This window comes from Oncorhynchus masou, chromosome 28 (genome assembly GCF_036934945.1).
Source record: "Oncorhynchus masou masou isolate Uvic2021 chromosome 28, UVic_Omas_1.1, whole genome shotgun sequence".
NCBI classification, from domain to species: Eukaryota; Metazoa; Chordata; class Actinopteri; order Salmoniformes; family Salmonidae; genus Oncorhynchus; species Oncorhynchus masou.
The window spans coordinates 45,329,009-45,351,569 of record NC_088239.1 but is presented as its reverse complement, the minus strand read 5'-3'; the positions used below and the strand labels follow the sequence as shown (position 1 = coordinate 45,351,569).

At 44.0% G+C, this 22,561-nt stretch overlaps 1 protein-coding gene across 1 annotated transcript in view; it reads right to left on the bottom strand.

Annotated features, from left to right (window-relative positions):
• Positions 1–674: 674 nt before the first annotated feature.
• LOC135517654 (band 4.1-like protein 4) overlaps positions 675–22,561 on the bottom strand; it is an 85,957-nt gene continuing 64,070 nt past the window's right edge. The window contains exons 8-24 of the mRNA XM_064942155.1: positions 16,747–16,834; positions 16,396–16,484; positions 15,402–15,465; positions 14,134–14,225; positions 12,486–12,563; positions 11,664–11,779; positions 10,935–11,025; positions 10,635–10,721; positions 7,778–7,888; positions 5,050–5,109; positions 4,675–4,752; positions 3,939–4,058; positions 3,416–3,463; positions 3,089–3,160; positions 2,617–2,727; positions 2,108–2,186; positions 675–1,881 (exon numbers count right to left, since the gene is read on the bottom strand). Of these exons, the coding sequence (XP_064798227.1) occupies positions 1,768–1,881; positions 2,108–2,186; positions 2,617–2,727; positions 3,089–3,160; positions 3,416–3,463; positions 3,939–4,058; positions 4,675–4,752; positions 5,050–5,109; positions 7,778–7,888; positions 10,635–10,721; positions 10,935–11,025; positions 11,664–11,779; positions 12,486–12,563; positions 14,134–14,225; positions 15,402–15,465; positions 16,396–16,484; positions 16,747–16,834 (1,498 nt within the window). The 3' untranslated portion in view covers positions 675–1,767. The remainder of the gene's footprint in view (positions 1,882–2,107; positions 2,187–2,616; positions 2,728–3,088; positions 3,161–3,415; positions 3,464–3,938; positions 4,059–4,674; positions 4,753–5,049; positions 5,110–7,777; positions 7,889–10,634; positions 10,722–10,934; positions 11,026–11,663; positions 11,780–12,485; positions 12,564–14,133; positions 14,226–15,401; positions 15,466–16,395; positions 16,485–16,746; positions 16,835–22,561) is intronic.

Genomic DNA, 22,561 nt, shown 5'->3' with positions numbered 1-22,561 from the left:
GTAGCAGCTGCTAAACTAGCTGCCTACCCCTGCTGTAGCAGCTGCTAAACAACTACTTCTTCACCTCTGCCTTTCTATCTTGTCATTCCAGCCAGGCAGAGTGAGTCATCCCAGACACTATCACCACAGAGAACCAGGTTTGGAAGTAATGACTCAGCAATACTATGAGGAAGTTTGCAAGTATGCGCTTAAAAAAAATATATAAAGATTTGAAGAACCAAACGGCACACTATTGGGATAGGTGAACAAAGACATGGCAGTCAGTCTTTTCTTGACCTATCAGGGCACACTAAGTGACCTTCTGAAAAGCGTAGAAGTAAAAAGCAAGAAACAGATGCAGTCCATTATCAACGCGTTATCATGTTACACAGGATCATCTTGCTCTCGAGTTTTCGTCTTCAAGTAGTCTTACAACAGTCAACCATTCCAGAGCAAATCCTGGTCATATAGCTCCCTCTGGCGGTGACAGGTTAACCATAGAAACGATACAAAATCAAACCAAACCAGAGTCAGTAGCGGATGGCCCAAGTAGAAAAGGTAGATTGGAGCTCATGGACCACCCCTCCAGAGCATTTGACAATAGCAGGAAACACAAAATGATATTTGAGACATGTTGAATGTATTTATTGAAAAGGACTGAAATTCCAGTTTAACAACTGTACAGTGTAGCTACACTCTTTTTTTAACCTTAAAACAGCAGAGATATGCAAAACAGTTATTCAGTACTCATGAGCAAAACAAAATGGGGTCCAGGGTCAAAGGTTCCTACAGTAGAGAATACTTACAGTAAACACACCTGACTTGACAATACAATAACCCAGTCTGCGTCTGATATGGCACCCTATCCCCTATAGTAAATCATTGTTTTAAAGTAGTGCACTATATCTGGAATAGGGTGCCATTTCAGACACACACTCAGTGTCCATATGGAGCTCAACATGTATGAGTGAAACACTGTTTTAATACTGTGTTGTATAATAATAACGCAAACCAAATCGGAGGCAAATGCATAGGAGACCATGATTGATCTCAGTCGGACCTCACTGTGCAGTGTTCGCTACGCAATTCATAGTCTCATCCTCAGCCTTCATGTGAGCATTGGACTGAAATCAATGTGCTTAAAGAAAAACATCTGAAAATCTGCTTTATTGTAGAACTCTTACCAGTGTTAAAATAACTGAAATATGCAGAGTTTAAAATAACTGAAAAGGTTTCTGCCGCTTAATTATCAGCTGTTGTTGCTACGTGCATGAACAGGTGACCATAACTTGCTCTAGACACAGACCAACTGTGATACAGTATATCCCCCCCCCCCCACTCAGGAGTAGCCAGATCTCAGATCTGTTTGTGCTGTATAGCCTATGGTAGTTGTGGAGTTGGCTATACAGCACAAACAGATCTGAGACCAGGCTTACTCAACAGGGACTTAAGCCGGAAATGCGCTCGTATGACTGATGTGAAGATACTGTACAGGGTTCCCAGTGTGGTGTGTTCCAAAAGACAGCAGCATACTGGCACATAGACCAGTGACATTTTTGCCCATGCATTAACTAACACATAACGTTACCGTACATAGACACACACACAGGATTATTTCAAGGTGGGGCTTGTCACTTGCGCACTGTACAGTCGTTGTACTCTACACAGCTCCCTCCATTGTATTTCACAAGTTATTTTTTTCTTTCAAGAAATCAGGGTGGTCTTGACGTTTTGAGTTGGTGGGAGATTGTGGCATTGTTTCTGCGGTGGGGTTTGGTTTTGGTCAGGTCACGTCTCAACCTTGGTCCTGGGAGAGTGGACAGTCTTCACCACCTTAGCGCTGCTCTTCACATCACGCTCTATGATCTCTGAGAGCAGGGCGTCTTTGGATCCGTGCTTCTTCTGGACAATGCACAACAAAAACACCGAATTATCAGTGCTGGGAGATGAATCAACTGCCTGGGGGATCTGGTAATAACATCTAGTATTGTACTTTGAATGACAGCGCTACATGTCTAAAGGAAAGAAAGTGATCCACTATGCGCTTGCAAAGTATAACTTTTATTCATTTCTAAAGCAAAATCCTGCCTCACAGCCTTTGTCAGAGAGAGTACGGTATGGCACTGACCTGAGCGGGGGTGGAGCTGGAACCTGGGATGTCTGCTGTTCGTGTCACAGGTAATGGGGGCACAAGATCTGTCCGGGCGCTGTGGAGTGGGTAGAGGGATGTGTTAGATCTTGGAAGACATAAACAGGATCAAACTTGGATCACACGATACAGTGCCTATTATTTATAACGCGTACTGTCACTCCCACTATCGTGTCTAAAGGTGCTGAACAATACAGGAAAGAACCATCAGCACAATAAATAAAATAGGGTCGAGCCCGAGATTCAATTCGAGGCGCGTTGCGGCACGCTAGACATTTTTGAAAAGGTCACTTCCAATTGGACAGTCATTTGCAGCGTTTAACCGCGAATGCGACCTCCACGAACGTCGGCAATTGCCTTTCAAAGGCGCATTATAGGCGGCCCTCAATAACGCGCTTCGGATTGAATCTCACCCGAGATGCATTTCTAAGTAAGACTCTGCACAGTGAAAAACCATACGATCTGGCCTGAGACCAGTTTAGACTCACTTGACCTCCGAGAGCACGGATCGCTCCCCTTCGGAGCACTGGGAGCGTCGGTACTGACGGAAGCTCCGGGGCGAATGAGAGTGCCGGATTTTTATTGGGTCTCCTTGGGTTCTGGAAGGAACGGGATGAACATAAAATCATTCCCTTCATCTCATGTGTTGGACAGTAGGCCTACCTCTTATTCAGCCTTAGGGATATAAGGCCTCTCTCTACTGAATCCATCAACTTCAGAGGCGGTGAGATAGGGGTCTGTCTGGAGCACAATGCATCTCTACAGGGTGGACGACGATGAAGCAACGATTCAATAATTCAGACACGAGCCGATCTTTGGATCTCTTCTTTTCTCATCCAAGTGCAGATCAAGACACCCTACCCCCAACATATCGACTCCGCGTGATCAATTCTGTGATTTGTCCTTTCTGCCATTTTTTTTCATCCTTATCTAATGAGGAAGGGCAGAGCAGTTACTCACTCCACTTTCTTGTAGGGGATCTCCTTCAGCTGATCCTCTGTGAGGTCTGGCGCTGGGTCCACCAGCTCCTTCCTAGAGGGACGAGACCACCAAGGCCACGTTATCTCTCTTCCCATAACCCTAGAGACAATGCTGTGTCTACAGCCTTTTTGAAGGCTGTGCAAGTACACCTTTTGTTCCCAATAGTATACACTTTATATAAATAGTTCATGAATGCTTAGTCAAGTTATTACAGTGTCACACGCTTCACTTTCCATAACGCACAATGAAAAGGCCCGTTGCTAAAAGACCACTGTTAAGTCTCGTAACTGGAGTCATGGGACTTACTGGATGTGTTTCCACAGTTGTTCCTTAGCCTGCACGTCTGGACTCCGCCTGGAGGACGTCACAGAATTACAGGGGTTAACAGTTGAAGGGTTATTTCTAAAGGAGGACCATCTGACAGGGAGGTTGTATTGAAATGAATGGACATTATTCTCTGTGTCTTGGAATTGAGGCAGTACCCAATAATGTTGTATCTAAGCGCTTAAATAATTTCCCCAGGTCGGGTCTGAGGTGGGGGTCTCTAGAGCAGGGAGGACAGGGAAGGAGGGTTTGTGTGTGTGCATTTTTTTTAAATATATATTTTAGGTTTATTTAACTAGGCAAGTCAGTTAAGAACAAATTCTTATTTTCAATGACGGCCTAGGAACGGTGGGTTAACTGCCTTGTTCAGGGGCAAAACGACACATTTTTACCTTGTCAGCTCGGGGATTCGATCTTGCAACCTTTCGGTTACTAGCCCAGCGCTCTTACCACTAGGCTACCCTGCCGCCCCGTGTGTGTGTGTGGTGTGGTCTGCGTAACCTACGATCGAGAGCGGTGTCGTGAGCGGCGGTGGTTTGGGTCGTTCTGAGACCTCTCCTTCTGACGGCGCAGCACAGCTTCCCACTGAGGACCAGAGTCCACCATCTCATTCTCTTGACGAGACCTGGAAGATAAATTATAATACAATCATAATCAATACCAGTTATATGAGTTATTATACAGTAGAACCAATACAAAACAAGCATATCTACATGATAGACCTGACGATGCACTAAAACCTCATTCCATCTGCACGGGCAAACACAGAGATGACAGTACGGCTGCAACTTGCAACTACTATGACACATGATCCATCTAACACTACCCTCAGGGACCTCGCCAACCGATACATGACATACATCCCCATTTTCACTGTCACAACAGGTTTCCATGAAATATACCCTTTCATTTTCTTCCTAGTTCGTTTTGCTGCGTCACGTGCTCAGATATTTAGACGGTCTGAGGTGTGTCGTATGACCCCGGCGAGGGGGCCCTTTGTGGGCCTACAATATGATATAGCTGTTCAATAAGATATGGTATCATTCAGACAACAATAGCAGCCTGATAAAGCATATTATCTCTTCCATTTACAACATCCACGACAGACACGGGCTTAGGAAAATAGTTGTACATGGTGGAATTGCTCCCAAGACAACATACGAGGGTGAAGTACTAGTAGTTTACTATAGAGCTTTGCATATGTAATGTCTACTTGTAGGAAGCACAGTGACATCACTCACCGGTTCCTCTTTTTACGATGATCCCGGGTGGAGTTCTCAGACTCGCTGCCACTACTGGTGTTGCCGCGGGAACGTGACCTGCAGGTGGGAGGGGTGAATAAAACGGGGTTCAAAGGAGAGAGAGAGAGACTTACTTTCACAGGAATGACTCCAGGACTAATGTAACTACTGACAAACAGGAACCACACAATGAGTAAACCGTTGCCTGTGTACATCAAAATACAGCACGTCAACGACCACGTGGGCCGTTCACTGGGTTTCCACTCATCGAGTCAATGTGTACGTAAAGATGTGGCCCTTTTTTTTTAGTTGAAGACAGGACAGAGGTTGAGAATTTTAAGAATGTACTATTTTAGTTTGGTACGTTAACTCTACCTTCTCCTCTGCTGTTTGCTCTGCTGCTGGGGAGCTGTTGGATCACTGGCCTGGCCTTTCCTGAGGGACCAGATCACAGAAGTGTCACGATCATGTTATAGTAAAAACATGACGGTGACAATAATATAAGACATCGGAGGAATGTCACTTGTCATGTTACAAAATAGAATTAAAAAGGGAGGTTTTACGAGTTTAAAATGTTTTAATCATAAACATTCAGAGAGCATCTATCCAACCATGCTTTATGCTAATCATCAGTATCCATTTTATTCAAAGAGATGACTCCATCGCACCCTCGGGGCAACCTGATTCACTGTTTCTACCCAGAAACTCTGCATCTCTGCCGCACAACAGACAGACCAGACTAACCTTTCTGAATCATCATATTACATTTGATTTGATTACTACAATGGCCTAGTACAAACATACTACTACGCCCTTTCAGTAGCTTCCATACAGCATTGTCGCATTTACAAGGTAATTTAAACAATGTCTTCACAATCTTTTTTTGTAATGAACTGCTCGTATAGGAACAATTTTAAGAGCTACAGCAAGGTTAAAATGTTACGTTATACACACACACACAATATTGTGCACAATGCAATCGGACAGTTCCACATGACACCACTAGAAGGCAACATTACCCCATAGATGTAGCAAAGATTTTTAGAACTAACCCAAGACGGACCACAGTCTGTCGTTTCCAATGGGAACAAATGAGTCATAGTGGGCAGAGCCAAGCACAAGCTAGCGAGATCCTATTGGCGCGTTCTAGCAAATATTTGCATGTTTCGGTTCGGGAACACCAACTGTGCACTGCACGTGTGCAATACCTAAATTCGCCTTTGCACTCCTAACAAAACCATTTTTTTCAAACTTCACCCTATAGTTTTAAGAACAGAACTGTATTCAGATCAAATGCTTCATCAATGAGAAAATTTGCAGAATGTCGGCCAAAATCAATCTCGTTCCATCTTCTCCCACTGCTAGCCACTAGGCTTCCTCTCACTACTATATTTGGTAGTGAGTGGGAACGCCAAACGGATGCTTCACATTTATACAGTCGATGAAATATCTGTCTACATCTATGAATGTACTTGTCAGCAGGGACATGACTGAAGGAGCAACAGCAGTGGATGTAATTCTCCCCTCCTGTCACTACTGGAGGTTCACTTTCTACCTGTAACAGGCACACCTACCTGGACACACCTAGTAAGGCTATTGATAGCCCATATAACTGTCAGTTACTTTGGTTGACAGGTGAAATGTTCTTGGCTAGAAACAGACTCTTCACAAGTCCTCAACTGGCAGCTAAATAGTACCCGCAAAACACCCGTCTCAACGTCAACAGTGAATAGGTGACTCCGGGATGCTGGCCTTCTAGGCAGAGATGCAAAGAAAAAGCCATATCTCAGACTGGCCAATAAAAATATAAGATTAAGATGGGAAAAAAACACAGACACTGGATAGACGAAGATTGAAAAATAAAGTGTTATGGACAGACAAATCTAAGTTTGAGGTGTTCGGATCACAAAGAACATTCGTGAAACGCAGAAAAAATGGTACGTAAGACGTGCCCATCAAGCCAAAACAACTTGTGGGAGGTGACCCCAAACTTTTGAATGGTAGTGTATATTATAGAAACACATTGAATAGGCGCAGTGGTCTGAAGCTGTGCCACTAGAGATTCGGGATTCGAGTCCAGCCTCTGTCGCAGCCGGCCGCCACCGGGAGACTCACGGGGCGGCACACCATTGGCCCAGCGTCGTTCGAGTTAGGGGAGGGTTTGGCCGGCAGGGATGTCCTTATCCCATCGCGCACTAGCGACTCCTGTGGTGACACGGTCGCCAGGTGTACGGTGTTTCCTCCGACGCATTGGTGCGGCTGGCTTCCGGGTTAAGTGGGCATTGTGTCCAGAAGCAGTGCGGCTTGGTTGGGTTGTGTTTCGGAGGACGCACGGCTCTCAACCTTCGCCTCTCCCGAGTCTGTACGGGAGTTGCAGCAATGAGACAAGACTGTGAATACCAATTCCACACCATGAAATTGGGGGTACAAAAAAGGATGTTTTAAAAATGAACCACAAAAAAATATCATAATAAAAAACAAAATGAACAAAATATGAAAATAAAAAGTATTAAACATATACGCATTTAATAACATTCATAAATTATTTTTAAAAAGCCATTAAAAGACAAACGGAACATAATGAATAAGGTTTTGAAGGAAAGGTTTTCGGGATTTTTCAAATGAATGACTTTTTTTGATGTCTCATGGTCTGACAAACACCGCTGTCGTTTCCAAAGGCAGATCCGGAAGGACGTCATAGGTGGATTGAGACGCAGCCCATGCAAAAAAAATCTCTTTCTAGCTTAAACTGAGATTTTTTAAATTAATGTTACTTAGATCTTAGTCTAATCGAGACCGCCGCCTATTTGAGTGTTTGAACTTGTAACGCGGTTGCATGGGATTTGTCGGATTATAAATTCGGGTGGTTTCGTTGCATCCAATGGCTTACAGAAGGAGCCGTTTGTGGATTTGACAGCGCTAACGCAGTTTCACCTCCAACACTGCCAAAACAGCATTGTGAACATTTTACTGATAAAATCTAGCCCTCGGTGAAGGGGACACCTGGACAATTTATGGACAGGTCATACCAGTGTCAGCTAAGGTATTGGGAGGAGAGTTGAGAGGTTGACAGGTGAAAAGGACAAAGGTGAGGAGTACACACCTGCGTCTATTCTGGGACGGCTCGTTCTCGCTGCCTCCTGACGGGGTGCGTCCACGTGCCGTGGGGAATTTAGGCGACTTTGTTCGCTCGTTGGCTGTGTTGTACAGTCCACTGGGGAGAAAAACAAGGCAGCTAGCTGTCGATCCAACTGAACATACATTGAGCCGTATGATGAAACTAACTTGTGGTCTGTTGCCAAACAAAACGACCTACACAGTACAGTCTTTAGTGTGAATGAAGACATCCTACCTATGCAAACAACAATAACATTCTTGTCCACCTAGCCACAGATGTGCCAGGATGATGACGACATAGCCTCAGAGGATAAAGCTAAATGCCGAGGGTAGCAGGTCGCTGCTGCTAAGTGACCCCAGGCTTCTCACACACACACACACACACACCTTGTCTGCATTCATTAGCTTCAGATAAGGCCCCTCCGACACACAGTTACGCAAGCATGCATGCTGGAACAATCGCACGCATACGCACAGCCCGTACCAAGGGAGCACAAATCAATATGTAGATTCAATCATGTTGAAGCCAGCTTATTGAAATGCAAATGGCCCTAGATAATATTTCATTGTAATAGCCTGGTCCCAGATCTGCTTGTGCCGTCTTGCCAACTGCTATGGTCATTGTTTGGCCCATGACAATGACTATAGCGTTTGGCAAGACAGCAGGGAACCGATCTGGGACCAGGTTATACTGTGAACTGGAGGAGATATATACACTGCTCAAAAAAATAAAGGGAACATATATATATACATGAAAAATTAGTCTTGTCACTGGGCTCTCACACACTTCTTCCAGTAGTGCATTTCATGAATCAGTTGGTGTGTACTATGTTTAGCCTCCTTCACTACTGAAGGGCTTTGTTCTGTTCTGCCGTTGTTGTCAACGGAGGTTTGTGTGTACATAACACATCAGCCCAATAACACATCAGCCCATAAAAAAATCTGAATGAATGAAATATTCTTATTAAATACTTTTCTTTACATAGTTGAATGTGCTGACAACAAAATCACACAAATTATCAATGGAAATCGAATTTATCAACCCATGGAGGTCTGGATTTGGAATCACACTCAATTAAAGTGGAACACCACACTACAGGCTGATCCAACTTTGATGTAATGTCCTTAAAACAAGTCAAAATGAGGCTCAGTAGTGTGTATGACCTCCCTACAACGCCTGGACATGCTCCTGATGAGGTGGTGGATGGTCTCCTGAGGGATCTTCTCCCAAACCTGGACTAAAGCATCTGTCAACTCCTGGACAGTCTGTGGTGCAATGTGGCGTTGGTGGATGGAGCGAGACATGATGTCCCAGATGTGCTCAATTGGATTCAGGTCTGGGGAACGGGCGGGCCAGTCCATAGCATCAATGCCTTCCTCTTGCAGGAACTGCTGACACACTCCAGCCACATGAGGTCTAGCATTGTCTTGCATTAGAAGGAACCCAGGGCCAACCGCACCAGCATATGGTCTCACAAGGGGTCTGAGGATCTCATCTCGGTACATAATGGCAGTCAGGCTACCTCTGGCGAGCACATGGAGGGCTGTGTAGCCCCCCAAAGAAATGCCACCCCACACCATGACTGATCCACCGCCAAACCGGTCATGCTGGAGGATGTTGCAGGCAGCAGTACGTTCTCCACGGCGTCTCCAGACTCTGTCACGTGCTCAGTGTGAACCTGCTTTCATCTGTGAAGAGCACAGTGCGCCAGTGGCGAATTTGCCAATCTTGGTGTTCTCTGGCAAATGCCAAATGTCCTGCACGGTTTTGGGCTGTAAGCACAACCCCCACCTGTGGATGTCGGGCCCTCATACCACCCTCATAGTCTGTTTCTGACCGTTTGAGCAGACACATGCACATTTGTGGCCTGCTGGAGGTCATTTTGCAGGGCTCTGGCAGTGCCCCTCATGCTCCTCCTTGCACAAAGGCGGAGGTAGCGGTCCTGCTGCTGGGTTGTTGCCCTCCTACGGCCTCCTCCACGTCTCCTGATGTACTGGCCTGTTTCCTGGTAGCGCCTCCATGCTCTGGACACTACGTAGACAGACACAGCAAACCTTCTTGCCACAGCTTGAAAACCTCAAACACACCGCCCGGGCAACGAAGGAGTGGCTTCGTAAGAAGCATTTCAAGGTCCTGGAGTGGCCTAGCCAGTCTCCAGATCTCAACCCCATAGACAATCTTTGGAGGGAGTTGAAAGTCTGTGTTGCCCAGCAACAGCCCCAAAACATCACTGCTCTAGAGGAGATCTGCATGGAGGAATGGGCCAAAATACCAGCAACAGTGTGCGAAAACCCTGTGAAGACGTTTGACCTCTGTCATTGCCAACAAAGGGTCTATAACAAAGTATTGAGAATCTTTTGTTATTGACCAAATACTTATTTTCCACCATAATTTGCAAATAAATTCATTAAAAATCCTACAATGTGATTTTCTGTATTTTTTTCCCCTAATTTTGTCTGTCATAGTTGAAGTGTACCTATGATAAATTACAGGCCTCTCATCTTTTTAAGTGGGAGAACTTGCACAATTGATGGCTGACTAAATACTTTTTTGCCCCACTATATATATATGAAAAATTAGTCTTGTCACTGGGCTCTCACACACTTCTTCCAGTAGTGCATTTCATGAATCAGTTGGTGTGTACTATGTTTAGCCTCCTTCTGTTCTGCCGTTGTTGTCAACGGAGGTTTGTGTGTACATGCTTAATCCACTAAATTTAAATAATGTACGTAACACAGAACGTATTAGGGAGGATTAGTCCATAAGACAACAGTGTAATTGAAACATATTAGACCAGACCGATCCATCACAGAGCAGGGGCTCCAATCAGACAGTACTGTACCTTTGTGGGGCGTTCTCATCCCACGGTGCATTGGGCTTCCCTCGCTGTTCCTCTGGACCACCATTTTCCGCCTTGGTCACTTTGGTGCTAAAGATAAACAAACGGGTCAACAAAGTATTTTGTCTGGGCTAAGCATTTTTATGAAGAGCTGTCACTTTATACTGGAGAAGCATTCTCAATCCCCCCCCTCAACTTCTCTTTCCATCTCTGTTTTATATCCCTTTCTCCAGTTGGTCCAAACTTACTGCCTCTCTCGTTCGTACACTATTTTCTACATGTCTTGTTGCTCGTGTCTGATACCTCTTCACAGACGGCAGTGCTGTCATCTTAGCCGTTCCTTCTTTTTCCGAATTCTCCGTCTTTGTGTTTGACCGATTCCCATTGTTCAGTCCTATAAGGAAAATAGATGTTCAGTAAGATTGAATACTGAACCAATTTGCCTCTCTCTTTCCATTGTTTCAATACGAGAACAATCTCCGTCCGTAACTACGTGTGGCGTGGTAGCCTTCCTACGAAGGGCTCAGATTCATTGAATTATGCACAGCTTTGTCTATTTTTGAGCCCTGCAGTTGTAATTATAGAGAATTCAAACACTGAATGTGTCAGAGAGATTACTCTCCCACTGCACACAGTGAAAACAACAATGCTAAGTCAAGCACGCTATGCCAACATACTGTGCGTCTGTCTGTGTGAACTGCTGAAGTGAATATAATATAATTAGCTAATTGAAGCCCCGTGTTGTTCCTGATGGGGGAACAGGAGGAGGAAGTGAATACTAAACTTACTGGGACTGAGACTCAACTAAGCTGCTTTACACCCGACATAAGAGAAACTGTCATTAGGAACCTGAGAGGTTCTACTGTGTGTCAGAAGAGAGGAGGGGAAATGTTTTTGTGGCTATAAATGATGTGTGGCATTAGTTACCATTGATACGTCACCCTTGTCGTAGTGACATTGTGCTTGTTAGGTGTTGTGCAGTGTGTCTGAAGATGATGTGTATGCTCAAGGTATGCTGCACATCCAGCTGACCTGTGGTCGGTGGTGGTCTCTTGGGGTAGGTCTTGCTGCGGGTCCTGACCACCTGCAGGTCTGGCCGGGGCAGACTGATAGACGGATCCCTGCCCATCTGCATAGCTGTCTTACCACTGTAGAGAAAGAGAGCGAGACACACACACACACACACACACACACACACTTGTTTAGTCCATCTTGTCTTTTCATGGTTTTAGGAGAAGATGTTCCTGGCCTGTCAAGTTATGTGAGACAGAGATGATCTGGTCTTGGCCTTTTCATATGTCAAACCCTGTTGTCAGGCACACTGTTACACAGTCTGATGCAGCAACGAGGTGTTGAAGAGCAACATGAACATAGAAAACCCAGCCACGGTTGTGACTGAAGTTACCTTAAACCTAGCAGAGGTCAGTAGTAGATCATGTAATAAATATTGCAACTGGTGTACAGAGTGGCAGTCGTCTCTGAGTAGATACAGGACGTAGACAACCGAATGCAGACAAAGGAGAGATGGATGTTGTGTGATCTCTGAATTATTCAGGTCTTCAACTTGTCTGTGGTGTCACACACACACAGTCTCTCTGTCTGTTGAACACTGTATCCCCTTTAGCTCCTCTACTAAAACAGTCTCCATTATTCATGAGGTTGTGGATTCTAGAATGAATGCATGCTGGGAGAAGTTCTCTAGGATTTACCTACACCCCGCTTTGCCAAACAAAAATGTGTGGAGTTCCATTTTTACAGATTATAGAAATGCATTATATTCTATACAGTTTCTACAATACTTTTCAAACAGAGCTAACTACATTTGAAGGGAATAAAGAGTCGAGGTTCTCTCACCTGTACCGATGTTTAGATCCCAGGGAACCAAATTTGGATAGTTTTCTTGTAAGTGTGTTGGAATCATTTTCTGGCATTCTAGAAAAAGCATTCGACAGCAATGAGGGAGCAGGCTGAGCTGTAGAATTTAAAAGTACTGTACTTCCACTGAAGTCTCATTATGGTGTGCACATTTCTACAGTACTTTATTCCACAGGTAATACATTTGTCTTTTTTTTTCTTTATGAATTCAGAATGTGACTAACCCATGTTAAATAGGATAAAATGCTCAGGCTGAAAGGTAAATGAACAAAATTGCATCTTTCACAAAGGTGACCGGCGACGCGTGTTCGAATTCTGAATCCACTTTGTACTTTTTATACATTTAAAGGAAGAGAAGTGAACTCAATTGCTGCTATATATATATACACACACACACACACACACACACACACACACACACACACACAAAATAAGCAGTTCTCTTGTTCTGATCATTGCATTAATGACATAATGGCTGCTCGAACACCACTAAGAGCTTTCGGGCTTCATTAAAATTCACAACTCTCGAGTTAGAGAGAGTGAGTGTATCTGGTACTAGTGGTACATTACTCCATTACCGTATAGATGTAAAGCAAAAGGCCATTATAAAAGCCTCTTGTAGTCTCTCACCCAGCCATGTGTTTATTAACACAACCATCACCACTACAGCATTGCGCTAAGGCCTCTCTCAAAACCAACACCGCTTTAATACACCACTACCACTAATGGCCTCGTTCACAGGGCTCCGTAACACTTCAGATAACTCAAGTCACTGTTGAAAAACACTTTGGATGGAAGGTTAGATGGAGAAAAAGGACTGAAGATAGGTGGATGTAGTCAGTACACCAAACCAGAAGCTAAAATGAACCTATGTTTTTACCTCTTCCCATTGTTTTTCTCACTCTTTCTTCAGGTGTCTATAAGGGCTTGTATAATATATCCACTCACATTAAAACTGCAGCAGATACATGCCTATTCTCATCTGATGGTTTATGCCCACTTCGTCCACCTTCGTGTCATAGTCCCATCACAGCATAACACATTCTCTCCCAACCTCCCAACCCCTCCACCCTTCTCTCCCCCAGAGGACTATATACTGTGGGGGGGGGGTTATAACCTGTCAAGCCCCCTCCCCTCCTGTCAACCTGTCAGCTCCAGGTCTGTCTGTGCCACAGGGACCCAGCAGACTGCAGGGTTCACACGCGGATTAAGCAGCGTAAATCCAGAGCCTCACGCGCCTTGCTGCCTCTCCTGCTCTTTAGGGCACAGTCCGTGTAAGTCTGCTCATTAGACCAACGCACACGCACAAGGGACCGCACTGAGCTGTGCTGCCAGACAGAGGCCTTGTTCACTTTGATTAAGGGCTGAGAGACTCTGGGATCTTCATGTTAAGAGGTATGTGATAGTGTTTCTACCTGAGGGGATAACAGAGAAGGGCTTTTGTTGGAATTAGTTTGGGTGATCGTGTTGTAGATAAAAGGGACGATTTTCCCACTGAAGCATAAATAGTTTGGGGTTTTACCTGTGGAAGGTGGTCGAAGTTTCTAACTGAAAAGTTACAGTAGTGTGGTACAGTATACCGTAGTATTTGCCCTTGACTGTGTGTGTGCGTTTTGTAGTTTTTTACCTAAAGAAAGTGTGGTGTTCTACGCAGCACTTCCACAGATGTTTACAGGCCGTCTTATTGGGTGCCTCGAAGAAGAACGACGTCTCTGTACACTGCAAATAAACAACAACATCATCTCGTATACAAACAAATAATACAAATCACATTCGTCAGCTAAACCAAGAAAGATGTATATCATAACGAGCCATTTCATCTTTAATTCCGAAAAACAACAATTGTGGTGGTGGTGGTGGAAAGGACTCGTATCAAATGTACCATTAGATGTGATTTATCTAAGTGTTTATGTAAATGAACAGGTAGTGTGTAATCTCTCAACCTAGATGGGATGTCTGTTGGGTCATTAGGCAAATGGATATCACTGTCGAGAGAGGACAACTTGCACTCTCTAGACTCCCTTACAGCTCGTCTCAGAGAGGAGGTAGTTACTGTAAGCCCATAGGTCTCCTATATTCAAATAAAGCTCCGTTCTGAGCTGCTCTGATATTGTCAATAATGGGTTTATCATGGGTCTCCGCTCCAAGGCCTCTCTATTCATGGCTTAGTGAGACTCTCAGGTTGAATAAAGGAAACCATATCATTCAGCAAGACTCAATGAGTCTAACTATCTCAACAGAGAAAAGAGGAAAGTGGTTCGGCTTTAGTGATATCTGAAGGGGTAGGCCACACCACTTCAGTTTTTCCATCACTTTGAAAATGTTCAAAATGATCATTATCCTCCCCAAAAATGTACTTAGAAAATTCCCCAAAGACTCAAAAGTTCAGTATGAAGCTGGATTTGTTTGAGAAAGTTAGGCACTTCACACAAACGTATCTTTTCTCATTTGCACCTTTGAAGGGAACATCAGTGAAGATGGGAGAGTCGAGGCTGAACTGTCATGTTTCTTTAATTCCTCTCCTTACATCCTCCTAATGTTTATGTCAAAATGTCTCAAGATCAAACACACAGTGGATCTTTCAAGGTTTCACATGGGAGTACTGCAAATACTTCTGGGAACATTGTCAGTTGTATACCTCATAATAAGGTCTGATATGGGGGATATTTTTTACAACGAGGCTTTCCATACCTGTGATATCCAAACAAATTGGTTTTGATTCATTCAGTAATTATGAGTTAGCTCGTGTGAATGCTCTCACATTTTATTGAGTTTATGAAACATGCTAAAATGACTTGAAGAATCACAAAACAAAGCCACGGTAGAAATACAGTCCAATAACTCCACAAAACATTCCTCATGCGGATAATTACTGAAAGATAACTGGTAACTTACATCTTTTCCAACAACTCGAAGCTCAAATTGTGTTTCCTTGAAATGCACTTTAGTTATCCTTGGCCTGAAACGATAAATGTAATCAAACAAATTAGGTGCACTAAAAATTCAGGGTTTAACAAGGGTTCTTCTAAGATCCTCAAAGTTCTTTGAAGAACCTTGCGTGTTCTTGGCACTGAAAATTGCCCCCAAGAGGAGGTGGGGTTCATCCGAGAAACCTCCTCAACTGAAACATTTTGATTTGAATTTGAAAGGACATCAGGTTTTTTTAAGTAAAGGTCTCCTCAATTTAAGGTAAGGTTTGTCCCGAATATGATCTAAATAGATGGTATCATCCGAAAACAATATCTATCTTTTTGATATTTGTGCACATCTTTCTAAAAACAGAAAATGGACACAATTCAAAGGATATCAATCAACAGAGAGAAGAATATGTAGGCTATAAGAATATGTTGAAGGCTAGGTGGAATGGTTGCAGATGACGACTGAACTGCTCAATTTTTGTATCTGTAGGTATACAGACGAAGAGGCATACAAAGGTATGTCAATTGGTGTTTTGCAGATCACATGTACCATCCTCTTCCCTTCAATGAAAATCATCTGTATAATTACTATTTTTGGGATTCAGACTTCACCCTCCCCACACCTCTGATGAATATAACAGGAAACCTGTTCAATCACCATGCACTGCAAAATCATTCCAGCTATTGATACGGTGAACATCAACACGCCAGAGGATATAGAGGATATAGCCATTGGACTTGAGGCTCTGCTGGGATTTTTTTAATTCTGCTTTGTCACTAAAATCAAACACTGACAACTTAAAATATTGTGTTATTGTTATGCGTATTATTATTATTATTATTAATAATGATCAAAATGATCATTATCCTCCAGGATCCCTTTTCTCTTTCTTTTTAGTGTGTATTCAAGGTTATGATCACAAATTAAAGTGGATGATTCTCATGAAATACTGCCACGACACAATACCTACCAGAAATACTTCCCAACTTGTGTTTTGTTTTTGTAAACAACGACTCCAATAGGGGTCAGCCCCAGGAAGTATTCAGACTGATTCTCTCCCTGCAAAACACCACAAGAACAGCTATTATACCAAACACAATTTACATAATAACTGCCAACAAGAAATAACACAGTAAAGGATACTAAAGTAGGTGTCAAAGGGAGAAAAAAAAAGTCCTCTCGGTAAACAGAACCAAACGTTAGGCTGCCATGAGAGAAATGGTAAGGAACATGATCAAGGTGAATTGTGATAAACCACAGAACACAACCCTAACAAGCATCTCAGTCTTCTCCACAGTCAGCGAGTCCAGCTCTGACTTACGAACACAGGGTGAAGGTCGACTCCATACATATCCAGTGTTTTAGCTGTTCCTAAATAATTGGCTTCAGCCTCGGAGGGAACCTGACCCCTGAAACACAGAGATGTTATCTTGTTAGCGAAGCATCAGGAAAGGCTTTTACAGTCCATGGAAAAGCCCATCGAATGTAGTGTAATCCAGTGTGTATCTACAAGTACACATAGTGTAATATTATCTAGTGTACAATGACAAGTAGTGTACAATAGAGACTACATCATTGGTCAAGTTGCTTTTATCTTTTCCAAAGCTAAGGGTTTAGAAACAGCCATGTAACAAATGTAACATTAAAAAGTGAATGTAAAGTTGATATATATTGCATTGTAATTCACTCCCGGTGACACTTATTGGATTGATTGGGGAGTTGTTTAACCGTCAGAAATACTCCAGTCTAATAAACAGTGAAGCTATCATGATGACCTGCCTGACCTTGGGCAACAACAGAGGTCATTATAGGGAGTGTATTAGAGTTACTGTGGTGTGATTGTCCTCGCGGACAGGTACAAGACAATGGGTTCACTCTGAAGACGTGAGATACACAAAGAGACGGTACAAACTACAATGGCCATGTGGCCATGAGGTCGCCTAGGCGGAGAGCTCCTGTACATTTAGTAAATATAAATGTGAACTTTTTTTTTCTTTTCCCTTCTCTTCCAAATCTCTGTTTTCATCACATAAACATGGTCTTCAATGTCCTGTTACGGGACTTTGATGTTAAATTTGTTTGTTTTTCCTTGGCTAGCTAGCTAGCTGGATGGCTAATGTTGCCGTTTCAAGAATGCAGCAGCAGCAGCAGCGCCATCTTTTTGTTTTGTTTCCCCCGCCGGTTGGAAGGTGGAGACTGCGATGCCAGAGAGGAAGAGGGATCTGTTCCTGACCACCGCTGAGGTGTGGTGGATTTTCTGGTGCTTTACTGCAGCCAAAGCATCACCCAGGTGGTGTGCGACACACCGTCTGCAGCGGAGGATCAGCTACAAAGGAGCGGTTACTATGGAGGAACTGGGAACGTTGGACAAAGCGATGGGCCCTGATGAAGAGCTCCTGGCTTGTCTGACAGGCTGACTTTCTCCCTGGCTGTACTGTACCATCTGCGCCCTCTACTCAAGCCATACGGACTTTTCCCAAACTGCCTCAACTCCATTCGCTTTCCATCTTTACTTTGTTGTTCATTGATGATGTATTTTGTTAAGAGGACCACAATGGAAATACGTTTCTAAACTTGTTTGTGTTATCCTATTTTTATTTTATTTTAAATTGGTCAAATAAATCATATCATAAACACTGAGTGTACAATACATTAGGAACACCTGATCTTTCCATGACAGACTGACCAGGTGAAAGTTACTGTATGATCCTTTATTGACATCACCTGTGAAATCCATCAGTCTCGACAAAGGGGAGGAGACGGGTTGAAGAAGTATTTTTAAGCCTCGAGACAATTGCGACATGGATTGTGTGTGTGTGCCATTCAGTGGGTGAATGGGCAGGACAAAATATTTAAAAGCCTTTGAATGGGGTGTGGTAGTAGGTGCCAGGCGCACGGGTTTGAGTGTGTCAAGAACTGCAATGCTGCTGGGGTTTTTCACGCTCACAGTTTCCCATGTGTGTCGTGAATGGTCCACCAACCAAAGGACATCCAGTCAACTTGACACAACTATGGGAAGCATGGGCCAGCACACCTTGTAGAGTCTATGCCCCAATGAATCGAGGGGGTGCAACACAATAATATTAATGTTTTGTACACTCAGTGTATCTACAGTTGAAGTCAGAAGTTTACATACACCTTAGCCAAATACATTTAAACTCAGTTTTTCACAATTCCTGACATTTAATCCTAGTAAAAATTCCCTGTCTTAGGTCAGTTACGATCACCACTTTATTGTAAGAATGTGAAATGTCAGAATAATAGTAGAGAGAATGATTTATTTCAGCTTTCATTTCTTTAATCACATTCCCAGTGGGTCAGAAGTTTACATACACTCAATTAGTATTAGGTAGCATTGCCTTTTAAATTGTTTAACTTGGGTCAAATGATTTCGGTAGCCTTCCACAAGCTTCCCTTCCCAGAGTAGCATCACTACTCTGAGCGGTTCTGACTTAGAATATGTGGACAACTACAAATACCTAGGTGTCTGGTTAGACTGTAAACTCTCCTTCCAAACTGACATTAAGCATCTCCAATACCAAATTAAATCTAGAATTGGCTTCCTATATCGCAACAAAGCATCCTTCACTCATGCTGCCAAACACCCTCGTAAAACTGACCATCCTACCGATCATCGACTTCGGTGATGTCATCTATAAAATTGCCTCCAACACTCTACTCAACAAACTGGATGCAGTCTATCACAGTGCCATCCGTTTTGTCACCAAAGCCTCATACACTCCTCACCATTGCGACCTGTATGCCCTCGTTGGTTGGCCCTCGCTTCATACTCGTCGCCAAACCACTGGCTACAGGTTATCGACAAGTCTCTGCTAGGTAAAGCCCAACCTGAGCTCACTGGTCACCATAGTAGCATGCGCTCCAGCAGGTATATATCACTGGTCACCCCCAAAGCCAATTCCTCCTTTGGTCGTCTTTCCTTCCAGTTCTCTGCTGCCAATGACTGGAATGAACTGCAAAAATCTCTGAAGCTGGAGACTCATACCTCTCTCACTAGCTTTAAGCACCAGCTGTCAGAGCAGCTCACAGATCACTGCACCTGTACATAGCCCATCTGTAAACAGTCCATCTGTCTACCTCATCCCCATACTGTATTTTTTTATTTTTTTATCTTGCTCCGGTGCATCCCAGTATCTCTACTTGCACATTCATCTTCTGCACATCTACCATTCCAGTGTTTAATTGCTATATTGTAATTACTTTGCCACCATGGCTTATTTCTTGCCTTACCTCCCTTATCTTACCTCATTTGCACTCACTGTATATAGACTTTTTGTTTCTTTTGTTCTACTGTATTATTGACTATGTTTTGTTTATTCCATGTGTAACTCTGTGTTGTTGTATGTATCAAATTGCTATGCTTTATCTTGGCCAGGTCGCAGTTGCAAATGAGAACTTGTTCTCAACTAGCCTACCTGGTTAAATAAAGGTGGGAAAAAATTATAATAAAATACAATTAATTCAAAGGAACTAAAAATGTAACATCACATACTTTCTCTCCTCCTCATCTAATCAGGAATGGTTTTCCATATTCCTGAAATTCCATGTGAGATAATGTTCAAATAAGTTGTGGTCTGGGTTACGTATCTTCTATTACTGATTAACTACAGTCTCGTAGAGAAAGGGTCGTGTTTGAAAACCAAAAGCATGCAGTCAAGGAAACCACAGCTATGGAGCAACTCCCTGTGGTTTTACGGTATGTTTATCGAGGGTGAAACATGTCCCAACAGCCAACTAAGTCTACCAAATATCCATGAATGTGGATGAAGGGTGATGGAATTCCTAGGTCAATAAGGTGTTAGTGTATGTATCATGAAGCCCACAGTCTAAGCTCTGCTCTCTATAAGCAGGGTGTCTGCAGTGTAAACTCTGGACTATAAGCAGTGTGTCTGCAGTGTAAACTCTGGACTATAAGCAGTGTGTCTGCAGTGTAAACTCTACACAGTATCCCATGCTCTACATCTCCCCTCTTATGTTGTGTTTGGAGTGGTGCAACCCCTCCCTTCCCTCCTCCCCTTTCTGCTCTCCCCTCTCTGCTCTCGAGCCGTATCATTGATCTTCTGATCACACACATTAGCAAGACAAAGACTCAGGCTCATTCAGCCTGTTCAAGCATGACCCCTAGAGCTCCTCACACCCCTCCTTCTCCTCCCCCTCTACCTCTTGTCATTCTCTACCCTGAAGACACAATGTCACCTGGGATTCCTTACGAGTCCATTATGGATTCTGTTCACATGTTCTTTATAGGTGGCCAGGGCCGGGGACTGGGTTGAGATGATTGCTGGTATAAATACGGCGAGTGGCGAATGGCATTGGAACTGGGGGAGTTATTTACGGACGCTCTGGGGTGGGCGGGGGGAGACAGGCGGGGACGGGTCTGCCAGGCTGTGTGTGTGTGCCGTTGGTGTGTGTGGTTAGCCCTATGTCTCTCCACCTGGCCTGTCTGTTGCCTGTGGGAAAAATGGGACCGGGACCGCCTGGTATGACGAGGCAGGAATAGGAAGTGGAAGAGTGTCAGAGAGCAGCAGATATATGACAGGGGGTGTGCTGCTGGGTTCTTGGTGCTGACTACATAGCAGATCACAGCGAGGATGACATCCACAGGCTCTGGAGAGAACTAGGGCAGATTCTCAGCCCGCTACGTCTGTCTCTCTGCATCTTACCCTCTCTCCCACTCTTTATCTGAGTCCAGCTCCCTTTGTCTCTCTCTTCCGCCTTCTGCCTCCTCTCTATCCCTACTCAGATCTCATATCACTCTCTCTCTATTTCTGTCTCTCTGCATATAACTCTGCCCTTTCTCCTGCTCCTTCTGTCTCCCTTTTCATCCCTCTGCTTCAGCTCTGTCCCTTCTTGTTTTCATATTTCAGTGTCTATGTCCCTCTCTCTCCCACTGTCTCTCTCTCTCTTCCTGAGTGCCACTCCCTCTGTCTATACATTTCTCTCTCTTCCTCCCCCCTGCAACTCTTCTGTTCTCACAACCGCTCTCTATGTCTATCTGCATCTTCTCCCACCTCTTCTCTCTCTCGCTCTTTCGCTCTCTTCCTCTCTCTGCCTACCCTCTACCTCTCTTTTGTCCCCCTACCCCAGTCTTTCTCTGACCAGTCAGTCAGTCAGATAGCAGTGGGAGGAAAGGAGGATGCATAGATGAACCCTCTAGTGGCTGATCTCCAATTAGACCAGCCTGCTCCGCTTTCCTCTCTCCATGGGACACTTAGCTCACTGCGTAAATAACGACCGAGGCACGAGCCTCATCAGCAGGCCAGAGGGCTGAGACTCCCTCCAGTATTACAGTCAGTCACAGCAGCAGACAGACAGACAGAGAGAGAGCTGCTAGAGGAGCTAAGAGCCCAATGATGCTCAGAGTCTCTTAATCGTTGATAGTTGCCTGAACCCTTTTCACTTCTTACTGTGCGTACTGTTGTCTTTTCAGCAGCAGTAAGAGGATATATGATCATTGACTAACACCCTTCAGGACTTATGGGGTTGACACTGAAGAGGTACTGTAATACATATGATATTACAGTCTCAATTTTAGAAGACCAACCCGATAGGTTTCTGTTATAGAATAATAAACTCTGACTGCGAGGAGAATGTTGTTATCCACAGAGCGAGAGAGGACCAGACTTGGTTGCAGAGGGTATGGTGGGTCTGGAACGTTAATATGTGTGTCTGAGTGTGTGCATGCACATGTATGTGTGTGTGTGTGTGTGGATGCGTGTCAGGCTGCCGGGGGCTGCGTGGGGAGATTGTGTTGGTGTAATGTAGTGGACATTGGTGAAGAGGAGCTGGCTGTTTCTCTTGTTTCACACTGAGATTAAACCACATAATCACTTCACTCAGTACACTGTCACAATACCATGGACCTAGCCACTGTTTGGAGCACACAAACAACAACAGAGAATGGATGGATAACTTTGGTGTGCTGTGGTCAAATTCCTCTGGAAAAATATATTAATATATTAATATATATATTAATCCACAATCCTCCCAATAGGGTTGGGGTCCTGACAGCACTGTGCAATCTGACGTAACACTCATTTGGGGGGGGTCTCTATAGCTCTTATCATCAGGCCAGTGGTTTTTTTCTTCTCTGTCACAGCTCTGTCTGTCATCCC